The sequence below is a fragment of the Schistocerca serialis genome, chromosome 1 (assembly GCF_023864345.2).
Source record: "Schistocerca serialis cubense isolate TAMUIC-IGC-003099 chromosome 1, iqSchSeri2.2, whole genome shotgun sequence".
NCBI lineage: Eukaryota > Metazoa > Arthropoda > Insecta > Orthoptera > Acrididae > Schistocerca > Schistocerca serialis.
Window position 1 is genome coordinate 153,050,502 of NC_064638.1, and position 12,410 is coordinate 153,062,911.

The 12,410-nt window shown below is 40.3% G+C and overlaps 1 protein-coding gene across 1 annotated transcript in view; it reads right to left on the reverse strand.

Moving 5' to 3' along the window:
- The window catches only part of LOC126464541 (extracellular matrix organizing protein FRAS1-like), a 471,206-nt gene that overhangs the window by 179,561 nt on the left and 279,235 nt on the right, over window positions 1-12,410 (reverse strand). The window contains exon 8 of the mRNA XM_050096241.1: window positions 7,660-7,774. Within this exon, the coding sequence (XP_049952198.1) occupies window positions 7,660-7,774 (115 nt within the window). The remainder of the gene's footprint in view (window positions 1-7,659; window positions 7,775-12,410) is intronic.

The window sequence follows — 12,410 nt, forward strand, 5'->3', positions numbered from 1 at the left end:
AATGAGATATGCAATCCACTGCCACAATACTAGAGGTAATAATAATTCCTGTACAGATTACACATCTAGGGTTTAGAATGGTATTTTATATTCTGGTGAAAATTCTGTAACAGGTGATCAGGAGATATTAAGTAGGAAGCTGAAAATTCTCAGATACACACAAACAAAGTAAAAGACTAGCACATCAGCCACTCCTACAATTTTATCAGATCTAGACACAGGGAAATCGTATGTATCTCCAGTGTCCATATACACATTGTGTGGTAGTGGTGTGAGGCAAGGGGTTGGGGGGAGGGCTGGTTTTGTATGTTAATGCAGTTCTTCACTCTTTCCAAATTGTCATGATGTGCTGGAATTTATGAATCGTGAAGTGTGAATATGAATAAATTTGAGACTATGTGGATTCTCCCTCTCTCTCTCTTTCTCTTTCTCTCTCTCTCTCTCTCTCTCTCTCTCTCTCTCTCTCTCTCTCTCCCTCTCCCTCTCCCTCTCCCTCTCCCTCCCTTCTTTGCTCCCTCCCTCCCGTGGTCCCTTGCTCCCTCTCTGTCCCACGCTCTTCCCTCCCCCCTCCCCCCTCTCTTGTCTCCTATACATTGTCTTCAATAAAGCGGTATTTCTCTATGTACAGATCATGTATTCAATATTCTACACCTGTCTACATCTCAAGTTTCCACATTAGTGATCCCAGTGATTTATGATGACCATATATGAGGTAAAATTCACATTATACAGTTATAACAGCGTGACCCACACATAACCACTGACTGTGGAAATTTGCACACCACATTGATGGTTTCCATTCTTGACAGTGTAGTGCTTCTCATCCAACTCTTCCACTGTCTTTAGTTCTGTGCTTCAACTTAAGATGCTAGTCCTGAACAACTGACAGCAACAAACAATCTACTGTGGGACCTCTTTGCTGCATCCTACTTGCCAAAATCCTATGAACCAATTGCACTGCAACATCCTCGCTGCAGAGATCTGTATTTGTTCAACACAGACAGCACATATTTTGCACCATGTACAAATTCATTTGATCTGCCCTTGCTCCACCAGTTGTCCTATTTTTGAAAATAACCGCAGAACAGACCTAGGTTCATCCAGATCAATCTCAGACCTGACCAAATTAAAATAATCTCCTGTCCCACTCTCTTCCCTCCCCTCTCTCCCCTCTCTTGTCTCCTATACATTGTCTTCAATAAAGTGGTATTTCTCTATGTACAGATCATGTATTCAATATTCTACACCTGTCTACATCTCAAGTTTCTACTTTAGTGACCCCAGTGATTTATGATGACCAAATATGAGGTAAGATTCACATTATACAGTTATAACAGTGTGTCCCACACATAACCACTGTTGTTTGTCGTTTGTTGTGGTCTTCAGTCCTGAGACTGGTTTGATGCAGCTCTCCATGCTACTCTATCCTGTGCAAGCTTCTTCATCTCCCAGTACCTACTGCAAGCTACATCCTTCTGAATCTGCTTAGTGTATTGATCTCTTGGTCTCTCTCTATGATTTTTACCCTCCACGCTGCCCTCCAATGCTAAATTTGTGATCCCTTGATGCCTCAAAACATGTCCTACCAACCGATCCCTTCTTCTGGTCAAGTTGTGCCACAAACTTCTCTTCTCCCCAATCCTATTCAATACCTCCTCATTAGTTATGTGATCTACCATCTAATCTTCAGCATTCTTCTGTAGCACCACATTTTGAAAGCTTCTATTCTCTCCTTGTCTAAACTATTTATCGTCCATGTTTCACTTCCATACGTGGCTACACTACATACGAATACTTTCAGAAATGACATCCTGACACTTAAATCTATACTTGATGTTAACAAATTTCTCTTCTTCAGAAACGCTTTCCTTGCCATTGCCAGTGTACATTTGATATCCTCACTACTTCGACCATCATCAGTTATTTTGCTCCCCAGATAGCTAAACTGCTTTACTACTGTAAGTATCTCATTTCCTAATCTAATTCCCTCAGCATCACCCGACTTAATTTGACTACATTCCATTATCCTCGTTTTGCTTTTGTTGATGTTCATCTTATGTCCTCCTTTCAAGACACTGTCCATTCCGTTCAACTGCTCTTCCAAGTCCTTTGCTGTCTCTGACAGAATTACAATGTCATCGGCGAACCTCAAAGTTTTTACTTCTTCTCCATGAATTTTAATACCTACTCTGAATTTTTCTTTTGTTTCCTTTACTGCTTGCTCAATATACAGATTGAATAACATCGGGGAGAGGCTACAACCCTGTCTCACTCCTTTCCCAACCACTGCTTCCCTTTCATGCCCCTCGACTTTTATAACTGCCACCTGGTTTCTGTACAAATTGTAAATAGCCTTTCGCTCCTTGTATTTTACCCCTGCCACCTTCAGAATTTGAAAGAGAGTATTCCAGTTAACGTTGTCAAAAGCTTTCTCTAAATCTACAAATGCTAGAAATGTAGGTTTTCCTTTCCTTAATCTTTCTTCTAAGATAAGTCGTAAGGTTAGTATTGCCTCACGTGTTCCAACATTTCTACGGAATCCAAACTGATCTTCCCCGAGGTCCGCTTCTACCAGTTTTTCGTCTGTAAAGAATTCGCGTTAGTATTTTGTAGCTGTGACTTATTAAACTGATAGTTCGGTAATTTTCACATCTGTCAACACCTGCTTTCTTTGGAATTGGAATTATTATATTCTTCTTGAAGTCTGTGGGTATTTCGCCTGTCTCATACATCTTGCTCACCAGATGGTAGAGTTTTGTCATGACTGGCTCTCCCAAGGCTGTCAGTAGTTCTAATGGAATGTTGTCTACTCCCGGGGCCTTGTTTCAATTCAGGTCTTTCAGTGCTCTGTCAAACTCTTCACGCAGTATCTTATCTCCCATTTCATCTTCATCTACATCCTCTTCCATTTCCATAATATTGTCCTCAAGTACATCGCCCTTGTATAAACCCTCTATATACTCCTTCCACCTTTCTGCTTTCCCTTCTTTGCTTAGAACTGGGTTGCCATCTGAGCTCTTGATATTCATACAAGTGGTTCTCTTTTCTCCAAAGGTCTCTTTAATTTTCCTGTAGGCAGTATCTATCTTACCCCTAGTGTCACAAGCCTCTACATCCTTACATTTGTCATCTAGCCATCCCTGCTTAGCCATTTTGCACTTCCTGTCGATCTTATTTTTGAGACGTTTGTATTCCTTTTTGCCTGCTTCTTTTACTGCATTTTTATATTTTCTCCTTTCATCAATTAAATTCAATATTTCTTCTGTTACCCAAGGATTTCTATTAGCCCTCGTCTTTTTACCTACTTGATCCTCTGCTGCCTTCACTACTTTATCCCTCAGAGCTACCCATTCTTCTTCTACTGTATTTCTTTCCCCCATTCCTGTCAATTGTTCCCTTATGCTCTCCCTGAAACTCTCTACAACCTCTGGTTCTTACAGTTTATCCAGGTCCCATCTCCTTAAATTCCCACCTTTTTGCAGTTTCTTCAGTTTCAATCTGCAGTTCATAACCAATAGATTGTGGTCAGAATACACATCTGCCCCTGGAAATGTCTTACAATTTAAAACCTGGTTCCTAAATCTCTGTGTTACCATTATATAATCTATCTGATACCTTTTAGTATCTCCAGGATTCTTCCAGGTATACAACCTTCTTTTATGATTCTTGAACCAAGTGTTAGCTATGATTAAGTTATGCTCTGTGCGAAATTCTACAAGGCGGCTTCCTCTTTCATTTCTTCCCCCCAATCCATATTCACCTACTATGTTTCCTTCTCTCCCTTTTCCCACTGACGAATTCCAGTCACCCATGACTATTAAATTTTTGTCTCCCTTCACTACCTGAATAATTTCTTTTATCTCGTCATACATTTCATCTACTTCTTCATCATCTGCAGAGCTAGTTGGCATATAAACTTGTACTACTGTAGTAGGCATGGGCTTTGTGTCTATCTTGGCCACAATAATGCGTTCACTATGCTGTTTGTAGTAGCTAACCCGCACTCCTATTTTTTTTTATTCATTATTAAACCTACTCCTGCTTTACCCCTATTTGATTTTGTATTTATAACCCTGTAATCACCTGACCAAATGTCTTGTTCCTCCTGCCACCAAACTTCACTAATTCCCACTATATCTAACTTTAACCTATCCATTTCCCTTTTTAAATTTTCTAACCTACCTGCCCGATTAAGGGATCTGACATTCCACACTCCGATCCGTAAAATGCCAGTTTTCTTTCTCCTGATAACGACGTCCTCTTGAGTAGTCCCCGTCCATAGATCCGAATGGGGGACTATTTTACCTCCGGAATATTTTACCCAAGAGGACACCATCATCATTTAATCATACAGTAAAGCTGCATGTCCTCGGGAAAAATAACGGCTGTAGTTTCCCCTTGCTTTCAGCCGTTCACAGTACCAGCACAGCAAGGCCATTTTGGTTAATGTTACAAGGCCAGATCAGTCAATCATCCAGACTGTTGTCCCTGAAACTACTGAAAAGGCTGCTGCCCCTCTTCAGGAACCATATGTTTGTCTGCCTTCTCAACAGATACCCCTCCGTTGTGGTTGCAGCTACGGTACGGCCATCTGTATCGCTGAGGCACGCAAGCCTCCCCACCAACGGCAAGGTCCATGGTTCATGGGTAAGGACATAACCACTTACTGTGGAAATTTGCACACCACATTGATGGTTTCCATTCTTGACAGTGTAGTGCTTCTCATCCAACTCTTCCACTGTCTTTAGTTCTGTGCTTCAACTTAAGATGCTAGTCCTGAACAACTGACAGCTACAAACAATCTACTGTGGAACCTCTTTGCTGCACCCTACTTGCCAAAATCCTATGAACCAATTGCACTGCAACATCCTCGCTGCAGAGATCTGTATTTGTTCAACACAGACAGCACATATTTTGCACCATGTACAAATTCATTTGATCTGCCCTTGCTCCACCAGTTGTCCTATTTTTGAAAATAACCACAGAACAGACCTAGGTTCATCCTGATCAATCTCAGACCTGACCAATGATTGTGTACAATTCATTTCTAGATATCTGTGTCGTAAATGAACTTTCACATGTGCCACAGCAACAGCCTCGGCATTCTTCCTTTCATGCAGCAGCCAAGCCTGACTGACTTAGTCCTATCACTTCTGATTCTGACGTCATCACACCCAAGTGGTGCATGTCAACAAAGCCTGGCCTCCCCACAATACACTCCATGCCTGCGCATGCACATACCATCACCATCACTGTCCACCCAGGTCTGCAGAGAATTCTGCCAAGCATGCTGCTTCCACTCCTACACAGAACAGCCCCAACTGAATCACACTCAGGCCTGGGCAGAACGCTGCCATGCATACTACGCTGTCGCCTGTGCAAAACATTGTCAACTGTGCTGTGCCACCACAGATGCCACAAGTGGCCAACTCTACCACACCTGAGCAGAGTCACTTCCATGTGTATCATGTCCATGCCACAGCTCAGCACAGTAACCTGCAAACTGTCAAAATAAATAACTTTGAAGTATGTGATCACTCCCCACATGCTGTTACATCCACGCGTGACTGTCACTTGCTTTATGACTACTCAATAGTGCTCACAACAAGTCTATCTATTCAAGAAGACTGTCCTTGTTGCCTCTACATACCATACCATGCCAAATCGGATTCACTCTGTATGCAGATCACAATGTTCCCACAATATAATAATGACACATCAGCTACCCTCACCACAATGTATGAGCAGCTCAGTGTCATGAGCTACAACCATCAAAATGGCAAGGCACTTGTGACCCCAGTCCTGATGACTGGTCATGGCTTCCTGATGTCTGACCATGCCCATCCGCTCCATCCCGCATCTGCAGTGTCACCAAACCCAGACATGAAACACAACAGGCATAACAGAACACCATGTTTCTCTTTGCCACCTGGCTCCTCTGCTGATGGCATCTTCTGGCATGTCCCTTTGGCTGGGCAGTGCACTGTTGCCATGTTCCTCTACCATGACTCACCAGAATGCAGCTCAATCATTGTCTGCTGCCGATCTTCACACATCATTGACTACACTGACTACATTCCCCTGGTTCCACATTCGATTACCACACAACTACCATGTGTTGAAGATTTTCTACAACACCACATTTGGAACACATCAGAGGAATTGCACACAACACACACAAGGACAACCACTGTCAGTTGCACTATTTATCTTCAACTGTCACTGACAACTTCAGTGCCTCTTCCCAACATGAATTCAACACAACAATGCTTGACTCTGTGACTGCATTTCCACCTACATTGACTTCAACCAAGACCCTAAACGGATTGGTACCCAGAATTTCTGCCTCCTCTTGGTCTCCAGTGCCACATGGTCAGTCACCTTAAAGGCCACTTGCTAATAAATTAGTGATCCACATCAATTGGCCTACCCTCTGAACATATCTCCACATACTCCATCACTTCAATCAGAACAGAGTCCCTTTGATGTGAGCAGCCTGTGTAGAAATCCTCACCACAGACGCCCTACCCTCCTCTATTTGGTCTGACCACCTGTGTTCTGTGTGTACACATCAGACATTTCCCATGTCAGCCACAGATAAACCACATGTCCAGCATTCATACAATGCCCAACGTGACTTCAAGATATGGCCCAGTGATGTCTCATGAAAGTGTCAGCCACAGCACAACTGGTCATGTGCATCTGTGCCTCATTGTCTGTAAGAAACAGACTAACTGTGTCTGGTTCCTGCCCCCACAACACAGTTATTCAGAAGAGACTTACACCTGTGAGAAAGAGCCCAGCTGCATCCCCCTTCTGTGCCAACCATTACACGGATGGTCAGGCAATCTTGCCATACATGATGCCAGATGCCAACTAACTACCGCATCACCTTGTTGACCTCAGTGCCGCTTCTTCATTTCCTACCCTGTGCCCCACACTGTTAGGCCTCTGTGGCAGCTATTGACCAGAACAACATCACTGGATGTCTTGTGTACATTGTCTTCAATAAAGTGGTATTACCCTATGTACATATCATGTATTCGATTTTCTACATATGTCTGTATCCCATGTTCCCACAAATTAATGAATCCAATAACTGTATACTCTCACCTTTCTAAACAAGAAACTTATGAAAGCTATGTATTACTTATATGTCATGCCAGTAAAAATACTAGCTGCTCTAAAATGGTAATTTTTTTCAAAGCATTTAAACATTTTCTTGGTTTGCCTGAGTTGACCTTAAATTAAATACAATGATGACCATCCTGCTTCTGAATCACTACTATGCTTTTTCTTCTGAATTCTCTCCACTGACTTGCTCTATGATTTCTAGGAAATGATCATTACAATGTTTGCATAGTGTAGGGTTACATATCATTTTCTTTATTCTACTTTTCTTATAGACTCCAACATTTGCTTTTCAATGATCTCCATATTTTTTTCATTTATACTGACAAAGTGAACTTTTTTGTTGCTTATGTAACTATTAGAAGGACTAAAAATAACATTTTAGACATATTTGATTGAGAAAATACTGCAGATATTTTTTTAATTTCTGTAAGCCTATTAACCTGGGATATATCACATGACAAACATTTATAGGTACACATGAAGTAGAAGATATATATCATTTAAAGTTGAATAATGATGACAAACCATTTGGGATTCTTTCCAGCTGGATAAAAAAGTTTTCTTCTCCTTCATACAATGAGTCATCAACAGGTTTTACTTCACAAACAGAAGATTTTGACCCTTTTTGGAATGTCACTACCTGCAGAGAAATGAAAACTGTATGAAATATTAACTTTGGGGTGTTTAGGGGCCATTACTAAAATATTTTGTTGAAGGTTACATATTGTGAAAAATATTCATAGAATTTTTTTAACAAATATTCTGACCATTTCAGAGCTCAAATAATTCATAAATGAAAAATTCTGTCTTATAATTAATCAATTAATTATAAAGAAGCTAGCAGTTATACTATTTATGCGCAAATGGCTGATGTGAATGGATCAATTTCAGACGAAAGATGTACCCAAACCTTATTAAATTGCAAATACTGATATACATATATCAAAAAAAGTTTTGCATCACCTCGGTTCCCAGAACTCCTGAAGATAGTGACTGTGGATACTGTATCACAGACACAGTCCATTTTACTGTTCATATATGTCACTAAACCCACCCAAAGATGTAAACAACCATGCATGAGCAGCGCCTTTTAGACAGAGGGGGTCTGACAGCTGATCAGTTCCAGACATTCCACCAGGGAGGAGGAACAAGGCTCATTTTGTCTGTAGTTCAACTACCTCTAGACAGTTAATACTGTGATCTGATTGCATTCGCATTGTTGTTTTGTATTGGGAAGGGCCTTCAACAAGGGAAGTGTCCAGGTATCTAGGAGTGAAACAAAGCGATATTGTTTGGACATGGAAGAAATGCAGAGAGACAGGAACTGTTGATGACATGACTCACTCAGGCCGTCCAAGGGCTACTACGTCAGTGGATGACCACTACCTACAGATTATGGCTCGGAGGAACCCTGACAGCAATGCCAACATGTTGAATAATGCTTTTTGTGCAGCCACAGGATGTTGTGTTAGGACTCAAACTATGGGCAATAGGCTGCATGATGCGCAACTTCACTCCTGACATCCATGGCTAGGTCCATTTTTGCAACCATGACACCATGCAGCGTGGTACAGATGGGCCCAACAACATGCCAAATCCACCACTCAGGATTGGCATCATTTTCTCTTCACCAATGAGTGTCCCATATGCCTTCAACCAGATAATTGTTCAAGACATGTTTGGAGGCAACCTGGTCAAGCTGAATGCCTTAGACACATTGTATAGTGAGTGCAGCAGGGTGGAGGTTGCCTGCTGTTTTGTGGTGCTGACGTATGCTGCAGGTGCTCATGGAAAGTGCCGTAATGGCTGTATGATGCATGAATGCCATCCTCTGACAGATAGTGCAACCATATCAGGAGCATATGGGCGAGGCAATCATCTTCATGGACGACAATTCGCACCCCCATCATGCGCTTCTTGTGAATGACTTCCTTCAGGATAATGACATCGCTCGACTACAGTGGCCAGCATGTCTCCACACATGAACCCTGTCGAACATGCCTGGGATAGATTGAAAAGGGCTGTTTATGACCCACCAACCACTCTGAGGGATCTATGCTGAATCACCATTGAGGAGTGGGACAATCTTGTGGATAGTATGCCATGACAAATACAGGCATGCTTCAGTGCAAGAGAATGTGCTACTGGTGTGTACCAGTGTGTACAGTAATCTGGACCACCACCTTTGGAGATCTCACTGTATGGTGGTACAACATGCAATGTGTGGTTTTCATGAGCAATAAAAAGAGTGGAACTGGTGTTTATGTTGATCTATATTCCAATTTTCTGTACTTGTTCCGGAACTCTAAGAAACAAGGTGATGCAAAACTTTTTTTGATGTGTGTATTACATAGAGGAGCTCGAACCAACTGTTGCAGTACAATGAATGAAACATCAAGTTACACACACATTTATGCCAGAGCTACAGAGTATTGAGTATGCTTATAGACTGTTTTCTTTGTTAGGAAATGAGGTATCAAATTCACAACACAAAGTAATCAACTTATTTAACTTACATCCATTGATTACTGCATAAAATTGATTCAGTGATACCACAGAAAACATAAATTTATATCAGCAGATTGATATTTGAACATTCTTTTCTTAGTTTGTTTTCGTTTGTTTCACTTTTCTGTGACTTACATTTCTTTCTTTGAATGAGAACATGACAACATACTATTTGCCACACTTACTGAATTATAAACACACTTCCTCAAATTGTTTGCATCCATTATTACACGAAAAACACCTGCTTCTTAATCCTATCCTGCCCTCCCCTCCCCCCCAAATTCTCTCTCTCTCTCTCTCTCTCTCTCTCTCTCTCTCTCTCTGTCTCTCTCTCTCTCTCTCTCTCTCCCTCCCTCTCTCTCTCTCTTTTTCTCTTTCTCTTTCAGGGGGTAATCTGTTCCATCATCTGAACACAGCAGGGAATATGGACTGAGAAACTGCAAGATTGTTTTATATGGCATTTCCTGATTTGATTGCAATTCAGCATTTATTTGTTCACCCAAAAATCACAATTACAGCACAAGACAAATGCCTTCACAGAAATATCACTGTTTCATCGCATCAAGTTATAAACACTCCAGACTGGACACAAACAAAACATTAAATGTCAAAAGTTTAGAACTGAAAACACAAAAAATTAAGCATGCAGTGAAGTTAACATACATATAATTGAAGATGTCCCCAAAATGCATCTTTTAGTATGATTTGTTGTGATAAAGTGTTGGGAAATGTGATGTCAATGGATAAATGTGCTTTCTATGGATCTTGTCTTTGAATTAGTTTTTCATGTTATTTAGTAGTTATATGTGAAACACAAAGAAGATGCAATATCTAAACTTTTGGCTACAGTGATATTGCCCACTGTCAACCCTGTAATCATAGATGTGGTGGTGGGCATGTTTAACATAACTTGGGGTCTAAGTCAGTTCTGATCCATGAGTGTTTCAGACTTCCTTCCAAAGCCACACCTGACTATGCGTATGTCTTCTAAGGAATGTGAGAAAATACAATGGAAATTTAATAAAGTAAACATCTGAAAACAATAAAAGTATGAAGAAAAGAAAACCAAAACTTCTTGAGTGGATAGAAAATTTCATTAGTAACTAACAACAGCGATAAAATTGTACAAACATTTCTTTAAATGTTTATGTAGGCATCAGTTCATCAGAAGCACAGAAATTTGATCATGAAAGTAATGACATTCCAAAGTAATCCTAGGAGTGGTGTGAAAAAGTATTCATTGTATGAAGAAAGAGAAGGTGGCAGAAAAGGAGAGTGTTTCAGTTGAAACCATTAAAGCTGTAGCAAATATTTGCAAAATATGAAAACTGCCAAAACTGAAACAATTTTGTGTTTATTGTTCTTGCAAAGAAAAGAGATAGAAAAAGATAAAAAATATAGGCCCATCAGCTTCCTAACCACAGTGTACTAGATATTTACTAAAACTGTCATTGGACAAAACATCAAATTTTAATTTGGCAAAGGAACAAGATGGCTTTAAAAATGGATGTAGCACAATGGACCATTTACAAGTCACATAACTCACACTGCCATCTCAGTTTCTCAGCTAAGTAGTTTACTTGGATCTTGTTTGGAGATTTATCCATGCAGCTCAAATAAGGTCCCTGATTTCTTCTGTTAACTTTCTACATATCCCTCTTCACCTTACTAACATCTCAAATTCCCTAGGAAACACTCATCTGTGTGCTATGGTATAAGAATATTAAAGTATACAACAAGCAAAACAACAGTACTGCAGGAATATTATGCACAGTTCCACTCACTGCTTCAGTATGGGATCATTTTATGGGGACACTCAACACACAGCATAAAGATTTTTAGAATTTTTTTCTTTTTAAAAAAGCTCTAATTTGTGGCCTTAAAAGATGGAGTCCTGTAAGTCTCATTTTAATGATCTTGGTGTTCGAATGTCCAAGCTTGTACATTTATGAAACTATCTTGTTCACTAGAGACTACATCTTGAAAGCAGGCAAACTAACCCAAAACAAAAATAAACACATCTATTGTACCAGAGGGAAATCAAATATTCACCAAAAATATCACAGAACTACAGAGTAGTGTCTTGAGGTATAGTAAAACCTATCCTCCTGGGGGGAAAATGACTGATAACAAATCCTGACAGCTCAGGAGCAGAAACGTGAAAGCCCCACTACTGGGATACTCCTTCACTGCACCCATAATGTGGACAGGGGACATTTATCATTACCAAGAATCTTACAAGTGTGCCTCAGGTTAGGTTGGAACTGTACAAGATGAAAATGGCTAGACACATTGGTTTACAAGTCAGTATATGGAATGTTAGAAGTTTACATAGACCAGGAGCTGCCAAAATCATAGTGTCCAAGTTGGAGGAATATAGTTGATGTATGTATTACAAGAAACTAGATGGCAAGGGGAAGAGATTTTACATGACAATAAATCAGTAATCTTTTGTGGAAACTGTGAAGGCATGAACATCAAACAGTATTTGTGGTGACTGATCATTTGCTAATGTAAGCAAAGAGATTAAGTGCAGTCAGCAAGAGAGTATCATATCTTACTATGTGGAATAAGTATGAAGATCACTTGTTCATACATAAGCACCAACAGACATAAGCAACAAAGTGAGTTTTATGAAATACTAGAAAGAACAATGGAAAGCATTAGAATCTGAAATATTAAGATTATTTTGGGAGATTTAAATGCCAAATTGGGATAAGAAGATGTGTGTAAGCTGACAATCTGTAGAGCTTCAAGAATTTCCGTGT